This window comes from Acomys minous (genome assembly GCF_964271855.1).
Source record: "Acomys minous genome assembly, chromosome: 11".
Taxonomy (NCBI): Eukaryota; Metazoa; Chordata; class Mammalia; order Rodentia; family Muridae; genus Acomys; species Acomys minous.
The window spans coordinates 60,137,139-60,161,939 of record NC_140492.1 but is presented as its reverse complement, the minus strand read 5'-3'; the positions used below and the strand labels follow the sequence as shown (position 1 = coordinate 60,161,939).

Genomic DNA, 24,801 nt, shown 5'->3' with positions numbered 1-24,801 from the left:
GGAGTTCTGTGGTTCTGTGTCACTGCTCTGTTCCACCGAGCCCGGAAGGATTAAATGGAGTAGGAAAGGGGTGGGGTCTGCAGGATTCCAGTCCAGCAGTTCGGAAGGGGAGGATGCCAGAGGGAGAGATGCAGGGGTACTGGGGTGGGGCGACCTCCTCGGAGGATTTTAATGAAACAGCAGCTTAGATGATATTTAGTGAAACAGCATATGCGCCTTTATTCCGGGGTGAGCAAGCACTCGGGAGGTGGGAAGGGACTTTTAGGGTGAAAGCATTTCATTGACCGGCACTAACATTCTGGTGATGCTCAGTTTACATGGGGAGGAATTTCAGGTTATGTGACCACCTTGAAAATGGCAAGGTTGGGCGTCACCGCCAGGGCACGCAGGATCAGAACTGGGAGAGAGCGGTTCTTATTCCTGCCAATTTCAAGTTTGAGATCTCTGGGGTTTGAACACGGTCCACCTCGCCAGTCCTGGTGCCACGGTCCACACGCCCTTCAGAGTTCTTTCCCAACATGCTCAAAGGCTTGACTTTTATCCTCAGCACTGCAGGAAGGGAGGAAGAGAGAAAATGAGAAAGGGCTTCACACGCCTAAACCTGGCCGATAGATGCACCCTTCAGCAAACGGCCACGTCAGCAGGATCAGCTCTAACGATAATACGTATGTACCCTTGCTACGACAGGATGAAAAAGTGTTCGTTTGTAACATTCCTTCCCCGTTGCCACTAAAAGAAAAGAGAAAATGCTGCAGTTTAGTCATGAGACCATCAGAAGAACCACTTGAAGGACAGAGAACACTTGCTGGGCGTTCTTTACAAGGGCCCAAATCTAAAAGCCATAGCCAAGCCTGAGAAACTGTCCCAGATACAGGACATCTGGAAGGCACGATACTAAAGGCCGTGTGCTATCCTACGGTACATCCTGGGACAGGAGAGGGAGATGCGAGTGAGAAAACTGTTGAACTCTAAATTGAGCCTGGAGTTCAGTTAAGAGTGAGTAATGGGCCACAGCTAGTGTGGCGCCTTTCACAAGGACATAACGGTTATACAGAATGGCACCATCAGGAAAAACTGAGTAAGGGGTTTATGGGGATTTAGCTCTGCAATCTTCCTCCCTCCTTCCTTCCCTCCCTCCCTCCCTCCCTCTATCCCTTCATTTGTTTAGATAGGGCCTCCCGGAGACTGGAGAGATGGCTCAGCGGTTAAGAGCACTGACTGCTCTTCCAGAGGTCCTGAGTTCAATTCCCAGCAACTACACGGTGGCTCACAACCATCTATGATGTGATCTGATGCCCTCTTCTGGCCTGAAGGTGTACATGCAGGCAGAGCACTGTATATATAGTAATAAATAAATAAATCTTTTAAAAAAAATTTAGATAGGGTGTCCTGTATTACAGGCTGGTCTCAAAGTTGCCATGCAGCCAAGGATGCCCTTAAACTTCTAAGACTCTTCTCTACTTCCCAAGTGCTGGACTGACAAGTGCTGGTCACCACACTGGATTGTATGCAAGGTTGGGGATAGGGGCGGGGCAAGCACTCTGCCAACCAAGTCAGCCCCTAGCCCCTATCTCTGTTTCCCTTTTTGTGACTTCTCTATCTTTTGTGAAACTGTTTTCAATAAGATTCTTTTTTCTTCTCATCACATCTATGTAGAAACTTCAACTTCTGTGGATTTTTATCCCTTCTCTTTTATATATGTGGCAAATGTTTTCTCCTAGCCAGTGATTTGATATAAAAGTGTAAGATTTTATATGTGTGTATGACTCTGAGTGTCAAACTTGGAGCCTCTGAGTGTGTGTGTGTGTGTGTGTGTGTGTGTGTGTGTAGATGTGTATACCCATGTGTGTACCTGTTGCCAGGTGGTGGTGACACATGCCTTTAATCCCAGCACTTGGGAGGTAAAGGCAGGTAGATCTCTGTGAGTTCAAGGCCAGCCTGGTACAGAGGGAGTTCTAGGACACAAGAGCTAAACAGGGAATCTTTGTCTCAAACAACAACAACAATGTATATATATATATATATATATATTTTTTTTTTTTTTTTTTTTTGCCTGTGTATATGTTTTGCCTGCATGTACTTAGGTGAATCACATGCTGACTGCACTTTGGGGAGTCTGTGGGACCTTCGGGAGGTGGATTCTGGCTGGAGAGAGAGAGAGAGAGAGGTCCTGGGGAGTCAGCCTGAGCTCCCTGTTTCTGACTCACAAAGACATGAGGAGCTGCCATCCTCCTGCCTCCATGAACTCCACTATGCCTAACCCACATTGTCTTTTCCACTGTGATGGACTGAGATCCCCTAAACTGTGAGCCAGAACAACTTCCATCGATCTGAAGCTTCTCTGTAAGCCATTTTGTTGGTAATGAGAAAAGAAACTAATTCAACAGAGTATGTCTCCTTCTTCTTCTTCTTCTTCTTCTTCTTCTTCTTCTTCTTCTTCTTCTTCTTTTTCTTACCCTCCTCCTCCTCTTCATCCTCATCTTCCTCTTCCTCCCCCTCCTCCTCCTTCCTTCCTCTTCTTCCTCCTTTTCCTCCTCCTCCTCCTTCTCCACAGTAAAGTCTGTCCTTGCCTGGACATAGGGAACTCCTGCTGCCTATACCCAAGGGTACCATTGGCCGAACTGTTTGTAAAGGTATTACTGACCATCAACCTTGCTCTTTATGTCAGAGGATGTTACCAAGTTGGTATTCATATACTGCAAAGGAGCATCCAACATGGGAGGCCCCAGCATTCATATTGGAAAGGATACTTTTGACCATGGATCATGTACAATGTCTCAAATGGTGCCTGGCAAGGAGCTGGCTGCCAATGGGTCTTTATAGATTCCCTGTCTGCCTCAGTGCCGCACCCCATCACATCCATCTACTTGCATCACCTGGCCCAAGTTGTCCTAGAACCAGACAGCTGTCATTGTGCCTGTCCCATCCACAGGCAGTGAAAATCTGGAGGGCAGTGACCGCAGAGACTTCAGGGCATAGACAGAGTGTAAAGTAAGCACTGCCACGTCCGGGCTTGGCTTGAGGTCAATCCTCCTACCTTTGGCCTGACCTCCAAGCCCCAGGGTAAGAGCTTTCCCTCTCCAAACGAAAGAGTGACAGTTCCAGAGAGGCATCTGTTTCAAGTTTGTCTCAGGGTCCAATTGGGGAGTCAGATCACTTTGAGTATTTTAGTAGGGTTGTCCATATATATAAAATGTACATTACGTATACATACAATATTACAGAATTCATCAAACTATCGATGTTATGACTGGCCTTCCAATGTATCCTCCTCCTATAGACTAGTATTATGGTTTAAGTGTGAAATGGTCCATAAAGGGGAGAAATTTTAAACATTTGTGTGTGTGTGTGTGTTGTGTGTGTGTACACACTCCTGTACATATTTGAGGTCAGAAAACAACCGTGTGAGAGTTGAGTCTCTCCTTTCACAGAATGGATTCTAAGGACTGAACTCAGGTGTTTGGTGGCCAGCACCCTCACCTGCTGAGCCATCTTTCACTGAGGCCAGGAATGGATGCTTGCTTGCTTGCTTGCTCGCTTGCTTTTGCTGGAGGCTGGGCTCAACCATCGGATGTTCTCAGTAAGGCCTCGGCCACTGAGCTACATACACCACCCTCGTTCAGCAAAGACAGTTTGAAGGGTTTGGCTCACGTGTCTGTAGCATCTCAACAAATCCATTCTGTAGCAAAGGCCAGCTGGTAGCACTACTTAAATATTAGAAGACCAAAATCAACACAGCTTTTTCTAAGATTTTAGGTGGTTTTTTTTTTCATTTATTTATTTAGCTTTTGGTTTCTTAAGACAAGGTCTCACTAGATAGCCCAGGCTGGTCTGGAATTCCCAGAGATCTACCTGTCTCTGCCTTCTGAATGTTGTGATTAAATGTGTGTATCACCACACCTGGCTCTATTTTTTTATTTTGAATTTTTTGGGGGTTAGTGGGGGTGCACATGAATGGGAGTGCCCTCCGAGGCCAGAAGAGAGTGTCAGATCCTCCGAAACAGTTGTGAGTTGCCTGATGTCCATGCTGGGACCCAAATGCTGGTCCTCCAAGAGCACTGTGCACTCTTAAATACAGAGTGTCACTTCTAGTCCCCAAATCAACATATCTTATGTTACATGACAAAAGGATAAAAAACAGAAAGAGAAGGAGGGGCTGGAGAGATGGCTCAGCAGTTAAGAGCATTAAGAGCACTGGCTGCTCTTCTGGAGGACCCAGGTTCAATTCCCAGCAGCCACATGGCAGCTCACAGCTGTCTGAAACTCTGATTCTAAGGGATCTGACATCTTCATAGAGATGGTACATGCACTATATACATAGAGATATACAGGCACCAATGCACAAGAGATAAAGATAAATAATTAAAAAAAAAAGAATCAGATGGAAACATAGGTATCATTATGCACAAACATAATGGACTGCAAACCTATGACAACTCGTCTCTGGTCACATGGTTGTGGCTGCCATTTATGACTCATTTACTATGGTTCCGTGTTCCCTTTGGCCTCAGGAAACACCTGGGCTGACGTGACTGAAGCTCCTTTTCTGAAGAGACCAACCTAGGTCACTAATTTAACCCAGCCTCACTTTCCACTGTGTTTAGTCACTTGAATCTTAGTGTGGCAGGACTAAGACATGTGCCCCCCCTCCCCCACCCCCCACTCCCCCACCCCCAACTCCCCCACCCTCCACCCTGGCAAGGAATTCCCAGAATGCCAGACATCCTCTTCCTTTCCCTGTGACACTCAAAGGGTATAATTTTGGCCCAACCTCCTTGCAAATGACCCTGTGCACAGCTCCTGAAACCTTTAAACATGCTTCCGGGATTGTATTTCCTGGTGGTGCTCAAGGGACCCTGGCTAGTTCTTACTCTGCTCAGCATAGGTCCTGCGTTGCTGATCTGTGTCCACATATGCCTGGCAGGTGACCTCAAGATGGAGCCAACTAGAGATGTCCTTTGCCATCTGTGGTGTGTGTGTGTGTGTGTGTGTGTGTGTGTGTGTGTGTATGTGTCCCTTATCGGCAGCATCTACCCTTGATCCCTGTTTGTCAGAGGGTCAAATTCATAGACATTTTAAGCTTAAAACAAACAGCAGCAGAGCTGAACTTTGCCCAGTCAATGACAAACACGCAGACATCCAGAAGCTTAGTACAGTGTTTTAGCATTAGGTGGCTTTCCTGTCACACCTGTGTGGGAAGTTTCATTCCCAGGTAAATCTGCAGGAAATACATCAAGCGTGGACAAGATTTTCCTGGGCAGTTATTATACCCTGCTGGGGAGTAAGAGGGTTCCGGGGCATCTGGAGGTCGCTGTCTGGAGGGGGCTCCGGGCGTGCATGCGCTGGTAGTGCTGCGGGGCCTTGCTGCTGGCTAAGGTAAGTCAAGGCTGACCCTGGGAGCTGTCTGCAGAGGGAAATAAATGTCCCCGAATGTCCAGGGATGCTTAGAAGAGGGAAACGGGGCTGGGGACAAGTAAAGATGCTTTTAGAAAGAGGTCCTGGCAACTCCAAAAGAAAGACTCAGTAGCTTTGCAATTTGATAGATGAAAAAGAAAGAAAGAAATAAAAACCAGGTTCTAATTCTGGAACCAAAAGGCAGAAATGAATGTGCACTCATTTAGGAAAAAATTAATTGAAATAAACATACACATTTGTACCTTCATTTTTAAATTTTATTGTAGTACATTCAATATGCTTTTTTTTTTTTACATTCAATATGCTTTAAAACATAGCCTTAGATGTACAGGAATTTAAATCAGGTTTAATCACTGAGAATTGTGTCTCATGGACTGTAATTTAAGGTTTCTATAGGCCAGATGTGGTGGTATACACCTTTGGTTCCCGAAATCAGAAGGCTGAAGCCACTGGGGACTGTGAGTTTAGGGGCAGCTTGTAGGACTCAGTTCAGTCTTGTCTCAAAAACAAAAACCCAGGTAATATGGTAATTTAGGTCAGTTACTACCAAAGTGGCTTCTCGCTGAGGGAATAAGACATTGGCTGCCATATCAGAGCCACCGTAAGACGTTTCCACGTAACCATGCAACTACAGAGACAAAGCCCAGCTTGCCATAGAAAAATCTTCACTCCAAAGTCCTCATAAATTGGGGTTATATGGTTGAGGTAGGGGTCAGTAGTAATGTGCGCTCAGCATGCACAAGGTCTTAAGTTCAATACACAGCAGCCTCCTTCCTCACTCCCCGAAACTGAAACTAGGGTGTGTGTGTGTGTGTGTGTGTGTGTGTGTGTGTGTGTGAACACATAACACATTGTACTGCAGAACAGGCCTCGGATTGCTTTCAGGATGATGGCAAGCTTGAGGGTTACAATGTGCAGTAGTTGGTACAGTGATAGGACCACTAATTGCTATTGTTTATTCAAAATGTTAAGTGTAAACCGGGCAGTGACGGCACGCGCCTTTAATCCCAGCACTTGGGAGGCAGAGGCAGGCAGATCGCTGTGAGTTCGAGGCAAGCCTGGTCTACAAAGTGAGTCCAAGACAGCCAGGCCTACACAGAGAGAGAGAAAAAAAAAAAAAGCCAAGTTTTTGGAAAACAAAAAAAGCCAAATGTTATTGAAAGCAGGTTTTCCTCACCAGTTTATCAAATTTCATAACAGCATAAATCTGAGGGCATAAGAACTCAGTGTCTGTACACTGAAGGGATTTTTACGATTTGCAGTTGCCTGGGATGCAATGGGAGCAGCTCAGAAGACAACTGCTTTTATTTTCTGCCTGTTCTCTTCAAAGACCCCAATAAGCCCTGGTAGGATGGCACACCACTGTAATCCCAGCACCCAGGAGACTAGAAGGAAAGTAAAAAATAAAAAAGAATGCTAGTTGCAGGCTAGCTTGGGTTCTAGAATGAGTTAGAACTCAAAAAAAGAAAAAGAAAATCCAATGACTCCAAAAGAACTTTGCTTAGGTTTAAAGACTATCCAGTACCTCCCCAAAACGCTAGTCAGGAGGCAGGAAAGGGCTGAGGCCATATCTCGGTGGACCAGTGCTTGCCTGATGTGCACAAGGCCTTGGGCTCAATTTCCAGAACTGAAATTCCTTTAAAAGCCCAGCTATCCAAACCTGAGACAGAAATGAGGTGGGTGGGTGTGTACCTTGTCTGAGTCTACCCCTCCCCCTCAAACAGCTTGCTCTGTCCTGCCTGTTCATTGTGGGGACTAGGAAGTGCCCCCCAGTTCTCTTTGATGTGCAGATTTTAGTATAACAGTCACATTAGGATCAACTTTCTAGGTTGGTCCCCAACACATTACCTGCTGAGTCCCACAACTGGATTCAGAAGCAGATTTATTGAGCTTTTAGTTTTCACTACCAATTGTAGAACAAACTATTGATACTTGTAAAACTCCTAAGATTAAAAGTTTCTTTTTTTCTCTCTCCCTCCCCTACCCCGTGTGTGTGTGTGTGTGTGTGTGTGTGTACATTTGTATGGAGGTCAAAGGCCAACTTTCGGGAGTCTGTTCTCACAGTCCACCGTGAGATAGGGTCTTTGTTTTGTTTCTAAGCAGCATATTCCAGCCTAGCTGGTCCACGAGGTTCTGGGAAATTCTCCTGTCTCCGCCTTCCAGCTTGATAAGAAGTGCTGGGATTACAGATGTTCAACCACATTTGACTTTTTATGTGAGTTGGGGGTTTAAACTTGGTCATCAGGTTTACGTGGCTTTTCCACCACCCCACCTCACCCCACCCCCCACGCCACCTCCCCAAGCTTCCAGTTAAAAAAAAAACCAATTGCATCAAAACAAAAAAGTCTGTGGCATCTGGGCTAGCGGGTGGCACCACTGTCTTCTAGACCTGTCGGTTCTCATCACAGAGTACCTACCACACACTCGGGTTGTTAGGAACTTGCAGGTGGCTAAGAGTGGGGTTTAGTCTGCCGCAGCCTTTTCTGAGAATCTTTCAGAAAGCTGATTCTTCTAGGTAACGTTTCCTGAGCGCCCCACTCCCTACTCCCACCTCACTGCTTCTGCCCCTCTTTCAGAAGACTTACGGTAGGGTTCCTGATGACTCACTTAGCTCTGGCTCGTATCTCACTTGGCAAAGATTGTTTCCCAAACCTATGCTGGGTATTTGTAACAGCGCCCTCTGGCGGTTGAGATGAAATGTACAGGTGCTAAAGCGCCTTCTGCCTGGGCAGTGAGGTGCAGGAGGGAGATGGAATCTTGGCACGTTTCTTGTTTAGAGTGACCTTGTTCCCACAGGTTTCTGTTTTATTTGTTCAGACTCACAGCCAGGCCTTTTCTCCGGTTCTCAAACTGGCAGGCAGAACTGTACCGGGAACAGAATGACTTGAGATGGGGCCGGGCCCGATTATGCCTGTTCTCACTTAGTCAATGACTTTCTCCTGGGAGTCGCCATTTTCTGACTCTCTCTCAGTTGTTAGCGATGCCCCCCAGGGAAGAGCATTTGAGAAATGAAGGCACGAAGCCTCAAACCCAACAAACCAGTTCTTCATTAGCAGGGGTGGGAACAGTCCGTTGAAAGAGCCTGAAGTGAGGGCTGGAATGCCTCTTTGGAGCTATCATTGGCTTCACCTGGATCCCAATGCCCCCCTAAATGAAAACAGAGAAGGATATGTATATTAATTTTGGGAGTGAATCTCCTTTATATGGCTAATGAGGTGACAAGAGAACATTTTAACTAATCACAAAGTTTACTGTCACATTCAGAAGTTTGCTTTTTACAGTGTTTAAAAGTGGGAGAAGAAAGTGTGGTGGTGCTCAAATATATATATATATGTTATATATATGTTATATATATTATATATTACATACTATACTATTAATATAATATTTATATAATAATTTATATTATGTTAACATCAGCAACATAAAATGTATTGGGGTTTTTTTTTCCCAAGACAGGGTTTCTCTGTGTAGCCTTGGCTGTCCTGGACTCGCTTTGCAGACCAGGTTGGTCTCGAACTCACAGAGATCTGCCTGCCTCTGCCTCCCGAGTGCTGGGATTAAAGGCGTGCACCACCATGCCCATCTATAAAATGTATTAATATACTAATATAATAATAAATTGATGATATAATACAATAATATATAACTATATTATATTAGCACATATTTATATATAATAAATATATAAATATATTTATAATAAATAAAAATTATATAAATACAATATATTATATATAATGAGGAGAAGGAAAATCTCACAGAGAATACACTCCATAGACAATGTACATTAACCACATGTAATTTCCGTTTAATTTAGATCCCAGTTTTGAGAGTCAAGTGGTTCCCTGGGGATGGAGGTAGCCTCAGTGCATACAGTGTCTAAAAAGAGCTCAGGACATACCTTTCTATAAGTTCTTAGGAGAGATGGATTGGCCAAGTCCCCAGAGATTCCAAAAGGCATGGTGGGGGAGGGTCCCCTGCTTACTAGATGGCAATGTCCTGGTGGATGAGGCTCCTCAGACTGGCCTTGCTGGTGACCTGTCCGTGGGCACATCATCTTTGGTGTTCTCTGTGGCTTGCGAGCCAGTAGGTGAGCTTGATAACTCAATGCATGTGCTGGAGGGAACATTCTCTCTGGGAAGAGGACTCCTCTGCATGTCGTTGTCACAGCAAAACAGGATACCTAGTCAAACACTGCCTAAGAAACCTCTGGGAGAGATGGCTCAGTGGGTAAGAGCACCAGCCACTCATCCAGAGGTCCTGAGTTCAATTCCCAGCAACCACAAGGTGGCTCACAACCATCTATAATGTGATCTGGTGACCTCTTCTGGCCTGCAAACTCTATGTGCAGATAGAGTATACATAAAATAAATAAATAAATAAATCTTTAAAAAAGAAGAAAGAAAGAAAGAGAAACCTCCGGAAACAGGAGTGGCTGGCTGTAGTCAAATGGAGAGGATGGAGTTAGAAACGGGGTGCTGTGGAGTTGGGGGGGGCAGGGTGTCTGTCTGCCACTACCACAGACCCCATGGGTATTGTCATTTCAGGATGTACACTAGACTCGCTTCAGCACTGCTGAGGGGAATAACGACAGAGTGGCCGACTTGCATCTCAAGGGGGTAATATTAGCCAGAGAGAGTTCCAGTGGTGTTGGCTCCTTCACACTAGCAGGGGTTACATCCCCAAAGTTGCACTGGAAAGAAGCCAGCCGGGCAAGGCTTGTCTAAGGTGACGGTGACGTCAAAGAGCTCAACTAATTATCCAAGTCTTCTATAAATCTTTACACACAGTTATTAGTCCCAAGTCCCAAGTCAGAATCTATGGCTTTCCTAGGTGAGAAGATTAGCTCTCTTCCAGCATGACATAATCCTCGAGTGTAACGTGGTGACGCTTTATAAGATAATGATTAGGGTTTGTACAATGATTATGGTTACTTGGGTTTTTTTTGTTTTTGTTTGTTTGTTTGTTTGTTTTAAGACAGGATTTCTCTGTGCAGACCAAGCTAGCATCAAACTCACAGCGATCTGCATGCCTCTGGCCCCCAAGTGCTAGGATTAAAGGCATGCACTGCCACACCCAGTTTGCAGTATGGAGATTTATTGTTATGGGTTATGGCACCCACCTACCGAGCGACATTCTGAGTCGTTGAAGCAAGAACTCTGGCTTGAGTCTGTGGAATGGGCACATATTCTCCCGGTCTTCAGTCCTCTGGGTGGCAGAAACGGGGGGTGGGGGGAGCAGGGACATTTTTTTAAAAAGGGGAGGGGGAATACACAGCATCAGCTCTCAAGAAGATCCAGAGCCGGGCTGGCAGGTTTCTTTAAAGCCTCGGTGCCAAGTCAATCGGTACTTTCCTGGGGCATTCATCTTTCTAGTCTTTTTCTACGCAGTCCTTATGCAATTTATCTAAACGTATCTCCATCACCGATAGGTCCTGGTGCCTCTCCTCAGCCTGAATTTCATCCTGGAAACAGGCGTCTGGGATTTGAGAGGAGTTCACTTATGGCTTGCTGGCCCCGCAGACAAGTAGACGTCCTATAGGTGAAACGTTGGGAAGCTGCGATACGTTAAAGACCCTCAGGATAAATTTTTTTAAAATGGCATTTGGTTATATGGCATTTAAAAGTTAACTAACCATTTAGCTCCGGTAAGCTTTAAAGACAGCAAACACACAAAAGACCTGAAAGGAGTCTTGTCCTCTGCAGGTTTGTTTGTTTGTTTTTCTCTCTTCTCTCTTCCTGGAGCGGCACCTTCTCTCCAGTTTGGGGGGTGGGGGGTGGGGTGGGAGCTGACACCTTGCCCCGTCTGCCTCCCCGGCACAGGGCCCAGGAAGCGAAGATCAGATGGCAGCGGGCATCTGTTCAAGGCTTGGATCGGGGAGAGAGCAGGCTTACCTCCGGGGTGCCTAGAGACTAGGGGCACCCTCGACTGGAACAGTGCCAGGCCCGGATAAGGAGGGCTATAGAGGCTGCGCCTGAGCACTCCCCGCCTCCGCGCTGTCTGCCGTCGGGCCCCGCCCGGCGCAGCACTAACGCACGCACCGGAGTGTGTAAGGCACATCCGGGTGTCAGAGGCTGGAGGCCGCGTTTTTAGGGGTGGGAGAGGGTCTTGAGAAACCGAGGCAGCGCGCCAACTCCAAGCCAGAAGCGCGAGCACCTGCATAGCACCAGGTTGAGACAGGCGAGCCGGTCCAGCCCTCGTCGCGGAGCCCCCTGCCCGGTCGCTTTAGGGTAAGAGGAAGGGTCTTCATCCCAGCTCCGGTGCTGCTCGACAGCGCCATCTGCTCGGTTTGGGTTAGCCAGGCAAGGTTACTGAGCCGGGTCCTTGGAATACGGGTGGGGAAGGGGACATCGTGTCCTCTAGACAGCCCTGCAGCCGAAGAGGAACCATAGATGGACTGCTTGATCTCCCAGCCTGGGCCCCAGGTGGTCTACACACGCCATCCTCTGCTAGCCTCCGTGCGCGCCTCCAGGAACAAAGTACTTTATTAACGCAACGGGAGGCCCGGGGTTGATCACGCGGCCGCGTGGGCCCTAGGTGGAAACCTTCCTCACTCATCGTTCACTGCCGGCGCAGTTTCACAGAGGGGAACTGAGGCCCCCTGGAGTGGAGGGAACTGGCCCAAGGTCACTTCGTTGTCCAAGGCCGAGCCTGGCTCCAAGTCATTCATCCAGCCTTCCAGCTTTGGAAGGCATTGCAAGGTCCCGACCCATCTCCCGACGTTGCTCTACGTCTGTTCCCCCTCTTCCCGTGGCCTTCACTGGGCTCTGTTCTGGGGTTCTCGGCAGCGTCTCTGTGCCTGCTACGCTCCGAAAGGATGCTGGACAGCGGTGAGGCCGCAGGTCCAGCCACTTGAGCGGAGCCTGGGTTGGTAGAGACTGAATGGGCCTCGGTACTGGGGGAGAAGGAGGAGGTCTGGACAAGGTGGCGGCGCCGCGGGGGTCGACTGGGGATGCCCGAGTGGCGGGGGCCAGACAGGGCCAGGCCGGCGGCCTCCCCAGCGCCACGGCTGGAGGACAGTGCAGCTTTGTCTAGGTGGTGCCACCTCAGCCAATGGGAACGCGGCCTTGGCCGAGCCCCCTTGGTCCCCGCCCTCTTGCCGGTTGGAAGGGACCGCGGCTCTGGGATTGGCTGCGCGGTCCAAAGCGACGTCAGGCGCGGCTTGGAGGAGGAGGCGCCTGTACGACTTCATCGTACCCCTTGCTTGCTGGAGGGCGCCCGGATTGCTTGGGTCTGCACATCTGGGTGGGGCCCCGATGTCCTTTTCCTTATCCGTGTGGCTCCCCCTTCCAAGAGGAGGCGGCATAACATCCATCGCGTGTTTTTCCAGCCAGTGAGCCAAAGTCGGCCCATAATCAGCAGGTGCAGAGTCACTGTCTAGCCCAGAGGTTCCCATTTGGAAGAGTTGCGGAGGCTTCCTCTTGCCAAGATCCTTTGTGACGCAGCAGATGCCTTTCTTTCGACATCAGAGTCGTCCTGAAGCACTGAGCATATACACCCTAGGAGGCCAGGAAGCCAAACGGAGCGGAGACGTTTATGTATCGTTCACGATTCCTAAACACTACATATAGAGGAAGCATAGAAGTCAGTGATTGACGTCACTTCTATTTGTGGCGTGTTCACAGTGCGGGTGGGAAAGGTGCTTAGGTAGGGGCTTGTGAGCGGTTATGAATAGACGTAGCTCCAGTATACCCGACTGGGTGACTGTCATTACAAAGGTCCAGAGGGAGACTGGGCAGAGAGGGAGAGGGTAGTTTTTTGTTGTTGTTTGTGAGAAGGGTTGAAACTAAGGCTTCATGCATGCTATATTTTTATTGAGTCGACGTCCCACTAAATTACCTAGGCTGACCTTGGATTTATAGCCCAGGAAGGCTTTGACCTTCCTGCCTCAACTCCCCAAGTAGCTGGGATTAGAGTCCCCATTGAGAGGCCGATGTTTGGTAGCTTGGAGGAGGTGTCATTTGTACCAGTTGGATGTGAAATAAATCAGACTGGGTATAGGATAAGGGAGACCACTTAAGAGTGATGGTATAGTAAACAATTGGTAAGAGTTGCTAAGGGCACAGACACCTGTGGACGGTCTACAGAAGATTCAGTTCCTTCAAAGTTCAGGCATGGATGGAGGAGGGGGCTCAGGGCCCCACCCCTCACAGATGAACCATTTGCTATTGATTCAGGGAGAGGAGGTGACATTGTCTAAAACTGGGTATCCACTGGTGACCCCCACCAGACTCCAGTGGACAGTTCTGACGTAGTGGTCACTCAGCTAGCCCCAGTTAAACGGAGTGGGTCAAAGAACAAAGCCAAAAATCAGGAATCTGAGAAATGCCTCCTGAGTGCTGGGATTAAAGGCTACCACGCCTGGCTTACAACCCTCTTAGTCACTTAGCCGGGTGTCTTTGGCGCGCGGGGCACTGCTGTAGGACTCCCCTTTACCCCAGGAGCTTGCAAGTTGAGTAAGAGTCAAAGATGGAAATAAGATAAAAGTAATGTGCAGAAGGTTGCAGCGAGCTGAGTACCAAGAAAGAGCAAGAAAATGGAAGCAAGGAGAGAGACAGAGAACGTGCCAGGCTGGGGCGGGGCATAGGAGGAAAGAACCATAGATGTGGCTAACTTGTGAAGAGTCTCCAGGCAGAGGGACGAGAAAAACAATGACTCTGAAGCTGCAGTATGCCAGGAAATGTTCCAGTAATAGAGAGTGAGAAGGCCACTGTGGCAGAGGCACAGGGAACAGAGATGAGGTTAAAAGGATGCTGGAGCCAAGACCATGGAAGGTTTTAGGCAGCTTGTACAAATTGGGGGCTTTAACAGTCACAGGAGTTAGATGCAAGACTGGTGTCTTTTGCAGGCTTGAGCCACCCACTTGGAGACCTTGATGGGCTCAGAGCCTGCTCTGGAAGCTGTTGCTGTAATCCAGGCAGTGAGGGGGTGAAGGCTGAGATGGCAGAGGTGGCAGAGGATCCTAGCTAGCTTGTGGAGGTGAGGCCAGTAAGAGCTGCCAACAGCTGGGCCGTGGAATGTGCAGGGAATCAGAACACAAGCACACTTTGGAGAAGTTAAATGACATACGTACCCAATAAAACCTTCAAAGGGACAGTTGTACACTTAAAGCTGGAGTGTGGGGCAAAGGCTGAGCTGGAAATAAACCTTAGTGTTGATGTAATAACACATAAATAATATGTTAACTATATTATGTCGATAACATGTTAATTCGTAACAATAATAGCATATAAACAATACATCTATGAAAGCTCACTGTATGGTAAGAACAGATCAGAAATGGAACTCTGGGACAACATGAGTTAAGTTGGCCTTGGCAACTGTTCTCCTAGGCATGGAATGTTCTCTTGGTCTGGCAATTGTAATTATAGTGATTTTGACAGCTCTGCTAACATTTCTGTTGGGGAAGCGCAGAAGAGTGATGGAGCGAGGGAGGCGTATGTCTTCCTGTCATTATAAGGTCAGCAAGGAGGCATTCTCTGGGTGTGAGGCAGATGAATTAATGACAGCATCCAGCAGACTCTGCCTCTGGCTACCTACCCTCAGCAGGTCTTAGGTCTCTAGCTTACAGAGACTGATTTTCATTCTTTCCTAGGGATCGTCTTGGGTCATCTAAATCCTCCAGGGGCAATGATAACTCTGGAGACTGTGGGCTGGAGGAGCCTGGGGAAAAAAAGGGGGTGGGGATTTTACAGAATGCCCTCATGGCAGTGACTACGTACAGTAATTCATCTGTGACCAGAATCTCCTGGGCAGATCAAGATGGCAGCATAGGTGTGTCTCTGCAGAACTGGGCTGTACAGCTAAATCCTTGGCTTTATTGACCTCACTGCGATTAGTTATGACTCACGTGTGCACTTGTGACTGAAGTAACTGTGAAATGTAATGTGTGTCCTCTGACGTCCTGTGCACACCCTTTAGACTTCCTGTCCAGACGATTCCCTCTCGAAGGGCATCTCGGAAGAAGGTTTTTAAAAACGTGTTTGCTATCCCTTTGGCATGACTTCTGAGACACGTTCATTATCCACAGCCAGACCAAACAAAACTGCTAAATGATTTGAAGGAAATTTGTGCCTTTTTTCTTCCAAATCCTATAACTCAGATTCATATGGTATCCAGGCAAACTCAAAAGGTGACACGGGTACTTTTAAGGTAGAAGTTGAGAAATGTTTTTACTGGGTTCAAGCAAAGCTCACCTACCTCACTGTGTTAACTTTTCAAATACTAAGCTGGCCTAAGGGGGCGTGCCTCCGTAATAGAGCATGCGCAATAGCAGGTGCAGGGCCCTAGGTTCAGTCTCTAATACCCCCAAATGAAACGAAACACAGCAAACCGCTGGACTGAAGCAAATAATAAAAATAAAATGCAAGGGAAGCTAAAACTCCGAGTTGGCCAAATTTAGCGGTGGGCTGCCACTTTTGGACGTTAGCGTTTCACAGATGTTCGTTGTCTTGGGTACTTCAATATGGGGAACCTGCAGAGGGCGCAGCTTGCGCTCCTGGGTGGGACAGGGCTCTCCTCTCCCATGTTGCAAGGCTACATCCTCCCCAGAACAGTGAGACCTTTCCTGCCAAACGCCCGCCTGCAGTATTCCTGTCGGTGCAGGTGCCCTTCATCTTCTGAGAATGACTTACTCTAACGAGGTTAGGACAGACCTAGCTACTGACACACTCGACAGCGGGCAGCTACGGCCTCTTACTCACTTTACAGGGTCACCTGGCTGGCCCTGTAGCCGGTTCTTGCTTAGCTGCCCTCTCCTGGTGAAGAGAAACGGGGTTCATCTTGGCTTCCCCTCTGATTATGCACGGATTATGCATTTATCTCGGAGGGAGGAGCTCTTGAGAGGAGACTCAAGTTTTCCCCACATCTTTGTTCTCTGACAACATCCTCTGGGTTTGGTCCTTCCAAGTCAGACCCCTGTGCCTTTGTACTTTGGGGCTTGAGTTTCAAGGCTGAAGAAAGCTCCCGCCCTTGAGAGCTCTCTCTGTGTTTTTTTTTTTTCCTGGCACCCACCTGCTTCCTGTAACCATTTCTGTTTCCAAACCTGTAGGCAAGTCCAAGAACGTCTTGTTCTTTCACAGAGTGAAGTCCTGCCAGAGCCATTAAGATAGCTACCGTAACCTAGAAAAGTCCTTAGGTGTGCCAGTGTAGCTGCGTGTTCCATGAACCTAGTCAGGCCTTGGGGAGTAGCTCAGTACGAGGCCCCGCCTTCAGATGTAAACGCCGCTTTGTGTGTGAGAGACCATGTTGTAAATAGGCATAATTCTAAAGCCCCCATTTTTCATGCGCTATAAGCTACTTTGACTATAGCACTTTACATTTTGCTGACTCTAAGGAAAACTAAGTTGAAAGCAACCCTCTATTTGGAGATTATATTGAGGCATTTTCTTGCCTGGGCAGTGAGCCAAGGGATGGGGAAGGTCTTTAATTACAGGGCACATTTGAAATCACCCAGCTTCAGTTGTGGTAGGAGGTGGAGGGTGTGTGTGTGTGTGTGTGTGTGTGTGTGTGTGTGTGTGTGTGTGTGTTTGTGTGCCTGTGTGTGTGTCAGTGTGTATGTGTGCCTGTGTATATCTGTGTATCTGTGGGTGTCTATGTGTCTGTGTGTGTATCTGTGGATGTCTATGTGTCTGTGTGTTTGTGTCTGTGTCTGTGTGTCTATGTGTCTGTGTGTGTGTGTGTGTCTGTGTGTCTGTGTGTGTCTGTGTGTTTGTGTCTGTGTCTGTGTGTGTGTGTCTGTGTGTGTGTGTCTTTGTGTGTGTCAGCTGGCTATTCAGCACAAGGCATCCTGTAAAGAATGAGACCTCCTCTGGTTTGGGTCTTCCCCAGGGGCTAAGTCAGGTTCTGCTCTGCTGCTGCCTGAAGGGACCTGCCACAGGAACCTGACTGTAGGTCACAGAGCCTTCCTCCCCTCAAGGACTCCCAGGCTAATCTGCATTCACAAAACAGAGACTTGCTTGTGCTGCCTCTAGTTGTTGGGGGGTTGGGGGCACTGATGGTTACTGAAAGTGGCCAGCAAGATGGACAAGGCCTCTAAGGTTTTGTCTCATAGAGGAAGATTAAAGAAATGAAGGGTAGAGCTGGGATCAAAGGAAGTGGACCTACAGAGTCATGCTGTGTGTTGCTTGGGAGCTCCTTAAAAAGAGAGAATGACCTTGCCTGGTTCTTTTGCTGACAGAATATCCGAGATTGATACCTTTGAAAGAAAAAGAAGTTTATTTTGATTAGTGGTTCTGGAGCCCCGGAAATCCTAAGCACAGCTTCTGGGTGAGGGTCCCATGCTGTTCATAGCACAAGAAATGGGTGCTAGTTTGAAGGTGGCAGAAGGCAACAGACAGCAGACAAATTGCTTCATAATGACTCAGTCTTAACAGTAACTCATCCAGCCCCAGGAGGGTGACATCTCCCTGGGGACAGTCACTACTTCCTCCTATTACCAAATCACTTTTTTTTTTTTAAAGGCAAGGAGAAGGCTCAGGCTGCTTGGTCTCAAATGTGTGTTCCTCCTGCCTCAGCCTCCCAAGTGTTGAGATGATAGGTCCTACCATGCCTGGCTTCTGTTCGCCTCTGCTTCCTTGCTTCTGTTTGGTCTTATTTTCTTATATAATCTCATGCAGCCCAAGCTGCCCTTGAGTTCTGTCTGTAGCTGAAGGTGATTTTGAGTGCCTGATCCTCCTGCCACTGTGCCCAGGTCCTAAGGACCCTATGTCTCAACACTGCTACAGTGACAGTCAGAAGTTGGTCTGATTGACTTGGGGGTCGGGGAGGATAGCTCAGAAGAAGAACATTTGCTTAAATGCATGGAGTCCCTCACCCTCATCCCCACTACAGAGAGTGAAGGACAGAAAACTACTCCCAGTAAGAGAGAGAGACAGAGAGAGACAGAGAGAGACAGAGACAGAGGGAGAGACAGAGGGAGAGAGAGAGACAGACAGACAGAAAGAGAGAAGAGAGAGAGAGAGAGAGAGAGAGAGAGAGAGAGAGAGAGAGAGAGAGAAGAGAGCACAAAGGCTCTGAGGCTGTCAAGAACTGCCTCACCAGACATGCACGAGGCACTGTTGAAAAGTGAGCAAACTGGGCAGAGAGGAAAGGGAAGTAGAGCTAGGTGGTGGTAGTGGCGGCTCACGCCTTTAATCCCAGCATTCGGGAGGCAGAGGTGGGCAGGTTTCTGTGAGTTCAAGGCCAGCCTGGTCTACAGAGTGAGTTTCAGGACAGCCAGGGCTACCCAGAGAAATCCCATCTTGAAAATCATCATCATCATCATTTAGTAAGATAATAATAATAATAATAATAATAATAATAATAATAATAATAGTAATAAACTTATAAAACCCCACAGAGCAGGCTTGGGAAAGCAGGGCAGAAATCATGACCTGCCTTCCAGCTGCTGGAAAGATCTTTCTGGCTGAAGTTCTCAGAATGGTAGTGGTTCATAGGAGCAAGAATGCAAAAGAGACCAATTCCAAGTTCAAGAACAGTTAATAACCACAAGTCAAAGGGGCCCTGTCTGCCTGCCCTGAGAATTCAACAGCTGAACACCTCTGCCTTCCCCGCTTGGGTGAGCATAGCCTTGGCTGGCCTAAGGCTACCATGATCTAGGTATGCTTTAAGCCTTGACTCCGAATTTGAAGCTTGAAGTGGGTAGACATTTAACTGGCTGCCCTTATTCATTGTGGAAATTAGTAAATGTTTTTGCCTTCCTGCATGTCTCTGCACCACATCCAGGCCTGGGGCTCGGAAGCATCAGCAGAAGGGTTCTTCTTCTTCTTCTTCTAATTCTTATTCTTCTTCTTCTTCTTCTTCTTCTTCTTCTTCTTCTTCTTCTTCTTCTTCTTCTTCTTCTTCTTCTTCTTCTTCTTCTTCTTCTCTGGAATTGGAGTTAGAGATCATCGTGAGCTGCCCTGTGGGTGCTGGGAATCGAACCTGGGTCCTCTGAAAGAGCAGCCAGTGGTCTTAACCACTGAGCCACCAGCTCTCCAGATCCTAAGTAAACTATTTGTCACTTGCAGAGGAGGGGCCTTTGGTTGCTGATCCAGGTTAGATAATGTCATCAGGGTAGGGCTCCTGAGTTGAATCTTGGTGGCTTTATAAGAAGTCTGTGTGTCACATGTCTCACGTGACACGTCTTTAATCCCAACACTCATAGACGGAGGTGGATCTTTAAGAGTTCAAGGCCAGCCAAGGCTACCCTGACTCAACAAAGAAAGAGAGACAGACAGAGAGCAGTATAGTTGTTGTTACTGACTATTGACTTACAATGTCTCGTGACAGTTTGATACTCTGCCAGCAGGAAGCCAATAATGTGTCCTTTTAATTTTTTTTTTTTTTTTTTTTTTTTTTTTTTTTTGTCTTTCGAGACAGGGTTTCTCTGTGTAGCCTTGGCTGTCCTGGACTCCTTGTAGACCAGGTGGGTCTTGAACTCACAGTGATCCACCTGCCTCTGCCTCCCAAGTGCTGGGATTAAAGGCGTGTGCCACCACGCCCATAGTTAGATGTGTACTTTTAACTTTAGAATAGAAATGTGAGCCAAACAAAAACAACAAAACAACCCCCCCCAAAAAAAACTCAACCTGTTTTCTTTATAAAGTTCCCAAGTATCTAGTATTTATTGATAGTAATAGGACATTGACTAATATACTGGCCTCATGGCCTAGATGGCCAATCATTTGGGGTGGGCTAGGGAGAGATCCCTCCCTGTGGGAAGCTTATCCCTAAGGGGACGGGTGTGACAAAGGAAAGGCCAGAAAGACATCAGTCCCCTGGACTCCAGCCTTGAGGGCCACCTCCTCCCAGCCTTCCCTCCTAGCCCTTCAGCTAGAAGATGTCACTGTTTACCAGAACAGGAAAGCAGGGGCACGCATGCTGACCAACACTTAGTTACTAATGGAAACATGACACAAGCTGAGGGACCGGCTGCTCTGACTTCTTAGTCAGCCATCTTATCACTGGCCTGGTCTGGGGCTGGTTGTCGCATGTGACATCATGATGCTAGCCGACCTGAGAGGACACCAAGAAATATGTGACCTAGTTGCAGTGGTTTGATTTTTACCTTAAACGGGTAAGAATGCCAGTGTTTACGTGGCCTTTGTTTTCCCTTTGTGTGCAGTTTTGTTGTTTGTTTGCTTGAATTTTTGGCAGAGTCTTGTAGCCCAGCCTCGTGGGGAACTTGCCGTACAGTCTGGGCTGACTTCCAGCTTGCAATTCTCCTGCCTCAGCCGTCTGAGTGCTGGGATTACAGGCATGTTCTACCTGCCTGGAATAGTGTGTGTGCGTGTGCGTGTGCGTGTGCGTGTGCGTGTGCGTGTGCGTGTGTGTGTGTGTGTGTGTGTTTTAATCTTTTATATGTCTCATCTCTCATCTTGTAGCTCCAGACTCCACGCTCTAGGCCCTAGAGTCTAATGGTTACTGATGAGTTCAGTCTGGCAGCCTCAAGTTTGCTGGAGTAAGAGGGAGGAGGAGTACTAAGGCAGGTGGTGTGTGGTCCAGGGCTGCAAAAGCCACCTGCGGGGGGTGGGGGGTACACTGTGGGTGAAGGCTGGGGTCCTGACCACCAAGATGCATGTTTTGCTTGGTATCAGACAGCTGGATGAGGGAACAGGGCTCACTCAGTTAGGAGCCTCCCCCCTACTCCCTGCCTCTCCTGCCCCCTGCCCCCTGCCCCCTGCCCCCTCCCCCATCCAGGAGGTTCAGTGGTTAAGTGCTGCTCTCACAGGTAGGTCAGACCTGTGGCCTGCAGGTCATGTACAGCTGAGGACAGCTACAAATGTGAGCCAACACAAAGCTATAAACTCACTTAATGTGTTATGTTCTCTTGTGACTTTCAAACCTCAACAGTTGCTGAGCGTTAGCCTTTTGCAGATGATATTATAAGGTTAGGTAAACTTTTGTCTGGTCACGTCACCAAGTCGGCTCCCCCAGGAGCTGCTGTAAGGCCAGATTTGAGCGACACTGGTCTACTTCTGGGCTGTCTGTCACACATGGGTGGCTGCTCATCCGTGGTTGCCCTGTGAGCTGTGGGTATACCTTGGCTCCCGATTTTCTATCTCATGAGGCTGCAGTTTGAGCAGAGCCCAGTTGGTTAACTTTAATAACCTGGGAAAATGGCCACTGCTGACCAAACTCCCAAGTGCAAGACGCTGACCGTCCATTTTGTGTCTCAGAACCACCAGAAGGAAGTAGATCGTCCTACAACTTGCTGTCATGATGCTGGCTGCCCGTCTCTCCAGACCGCTGTCCCAGCTCCCAGGAAAAACCCTAAGTGTCTGTGACAGAGAAAATGGCACAAGGTAAGCAACCAAAGGGAGAGGTGGTCTTGAAGACCCAGACTGGGCCCTGAATGCCCTCGCTCCCTGCCAGACCCCCAACGACGTCGGCCTTGTGTGCTCGGAAGTCCAGCCTTCCCAGGGCTCCAGGGCAAAGAGGAAAAGCTTCCCAACGGTTTTCTAAACCCTTTGCATGCGCTGGGGCTGAAGCTCAGGGAGAGACCATGTGCCTTGGTTACACATAGTCCCTAGTGACTGCAAAACTAAACAAATCCCTTTATCTGAATTTTTGTCTTTTGTTTTTTGAGGCAGGGTTCATTTCTCTGTGTAGAGCCCCCTGGCTGTCCTGAAACTCACTCTGTAGACCAGGCTGCCCTCAAACTCACAGAGATCCTCCTGCCTCTGCCTCCCAAGTGCTGGGACTAAAGGCGTGCGCCACCACCATGCAGCTCAGAGATGCTTTTAGACATGTAAAAATTGCAAAAACACCTCAGTCAACTTCCTTGGCCATTCGCATCATGTAAAAGTCATAGTGTAGTGATGAACACTGGGAAATTGTAGTGTATATGACACTGGCGACCAAGCTACAGACCTTATATAGTGAATCTTTTACACAGCACACAATTTCTCCCTTGCCACCACCGTTGCATTTAGTTGCTGTGACTCCTTAGCCTTTTTCCATCGGGAACAATTCTTCATCACCTTCAATCATAGTCTTGGCACTGGAAGACCACTTGCCAGCTCTTCTGAGGAATGTCTCTGCTGGTGTAGGGTGTGTGTGTGTGTGCACATTAGTAAGGAGTTTGCAGAAGCGAGGTGTGCCCTTTCTTAGCTCATCACCAATGTCCATGTGACTCGTTTCTTTGGTCTTTTTTACCCTTACACTTTTAAGTAAGTGGCCTAGACATCCCTGGACTGCTCATGCAATTTAGAAGAAATACTAAATAAGTACAGACTAAACAGGCAGATCTTTGGTCGTTTGGAGACGACGTCTTAGCAATGTTGCCCAGGCTGGTTTCCAACTCCTTGGTTCAAGGGTCCTCCCACGTTAGCCTGTGAGCGCTGGGTCTAGGTGTGTGTAGCCACGCCTAGTAGATCTTGCCTGTCCAAAGGGGGATTCTTCGGGCAAGTACGAGATACTTCTCCTGGTTATATTTGAAGGATGAGAAACAGAATGTCAGAGCTTAAGTGCTAAGCCCCTGTAGCAAGAAAATTGGCTTTTCCTATGCTAGTACATTTCTTTAGAACATACATCGTGCATTTCCTCAGAATTTGCTAAAAGCCATTTGTATGGGATCCAGAGCAAGAAGCCATGCTGGACACTGGACCTCAGCTCTCCACTGTTGTCACGTGGGGGATTTAAAATGCACCCCCAGGCAGAACACTGTCCACTGTAGGAAAGAGACATGGATCCTGGCTGTTGAAGGCTTTTGGGGAAAAGTGACTTTCTTTTTCTTTCTTTCTTTCTTTTTTTTTTTTTTTTACCCTTCTTTCTTTTCTCTTTTTTTTTGGGGGGGGGTTGCTTAGTTGTTTTGTTCCTAAATTTTATTTATGAATTAATATAAAACATTGCAGACCAACTTGTCTTAATCCGCATTCTCCTCCTCTTCACCCTGGTTGATCTGGAAGTGACGCAACTCAGAACCCTTGTTGTTGTTGGCGACAACACGCAACCACCCTCGGGGTTGGCTCTTCTTCATGTTTTTTTTTTTTGTTGTTGTTGTTGTTTGTTTGTTTTTATTTTTTGGTTTTTTGGTTTTTTGTTTTGTTTTGTTTTGTTTTTGGTGAGCTATTGCAGGCACCTTTTGGAGAAAGGCACCTCGGAAGTGACAGTGATCTTGCTTTTGCACCTTTCTATTCGCCTTGATTCTCTCCCAGAGGAACTGCGCAGCACTGGCAGCATCGTGATTCCATCTTCTGCAGGCTGGGTGCAGTCATGGGTGAACTTAAAAACCCGCTTCTTTCTGCTCCCCTTCACCACAAGCTTTCTCCCCGTGGCATGGCAACAGAGGAGGCAGAACTTGTCTTTTTCTTTTTAATCCATTCGTGTTTATTTATTTATTTTGTTCAACTCCTTGAGTGTTTCAACATCAGGAATTCTGTGTCCAGTGGCCAGGAAGGTTGCCAGGGAGCCTGGTGGGAACCGTGCCGCTGTTTGCATGGGCACAACGTACCCTTCTTAGGTCACTGCTTTTGTGCAGCTTGCTGTCAGGACTGTGCCTGGTTCTGCTTTGTTGCCCATGACTGCAATCCTTGCCCAGGGAGAAGTCACCTCACCTCTGGCTCTGGTGTAAGCGCTGTGCATTCAGGAAGAGCTGTGTTCCCTCTGCAGATCATGTCTCATGCCTGCTGCCAGGGAAAACGGCTTGTAGCACAAGCTCTGGGCTTTCTTATCTGTAGATCCCCTGTTCCAGCAGGCCAGGACACCCCATGCTTCAGACATCAGAGACCTAGCACCCTCGTGGCTCCTCCCTCCTGTCTTCTTTCCTTCTGGAAGCTATAAAAACCACTGGCCAGCAGAGTGTCCATGCTGGACTGGTGCCTTGCTGAGGGGGCGCTGCCCAGTTATTGGTCCACTTCTATTTTTTTTTTAAGCAAGTGATTCATAAAAATAGAAAAACCTGGACCTGGAGAGATGGCTCAGGGCTGAAGAGGACTGCCTGCTCTTCCAGAGGACCCAGAGGCTCCCGGGGAAGCCTCCACATGGCAGCTTACAAAGGTCTACCTCCAGCTGGAGGGGACCTGATGTTCTCTTCCGGCCTCTGCACACACATGGTGCACATGCATATGTACAGGCAAACATTCATACACATAAAATTAAAATAGAAGCCAGGTGTGCTAGTGCACGCCTTTAATCCCAGCACTTGAGAGGCAGAGGCAGGCGGATCTCTGTGAGTTCAAGGCCAGCCTGGTCTACAAAGCGAGTCCAGGACAGACAGGGCTACACAGAGAAACCCTGTCTCAAAAAACCAGAAAGAAGGAAGAAAGAAAGAAAGAAAGAAAGAAAGAAAGAAAGAAAGAAAGAAAGCATGTTATAAGGACATTCTCCTATCTGGCTACGTGAAGAGTTACCTGGTTATTTCAAGGAGCACTGAGGGGAGAAGGGGCTGAGTCAATGAAT

At 47.8% G+C, this 24,801-nt stretch overlaps 1 protein-coding gene and 1 long non-coding RNA gene across 2 annotated transcripts in view; one reads left to right on the top strand and one right to left on the bottom strand.

The window, feature by feature from the left end:
- Nucleotides 1-218: 218 nt before the first annotated feature.
- LOC311608431 lies at nt 219-11,120 on the bottom strand. Its single transcript, XR_014782968.1, has 3 exons — nt 10,545-11,120; nt 8,001-8,562; nt 219-549 (listed from the first exon to the last, which is right to left on the bottom strand). It is a non-coding gene; the product is annotated as an uncharacterized lncRNA (long non-coding RNA).
- Nucleotides 11,121-11,263: 143 nt separating this feature from the next.
- BDH1 (3-hydroxybutyrate dehydrogenase 1) overlaps nt 11,264-24,801 on the top strand; it is a 33,483-nt gene continuing 19,945 nt past the window's right edge. Inside the window, exons 1-2 of the mRNA XM_084800917.1 lie at nt 11,264-11,648; nt 21,579-21,704. Of these exons, the coding sequence (XP_084657043.1) occupies nt 21,619-21,704 (86 nt within the window). The 5' untranslated portion in view covers nt 11,264-11,648; nt 21,579-21,618. The remainder of the gene's footprint in view (nt 11,649-21,578; nt 21,705-24,801) is intronic.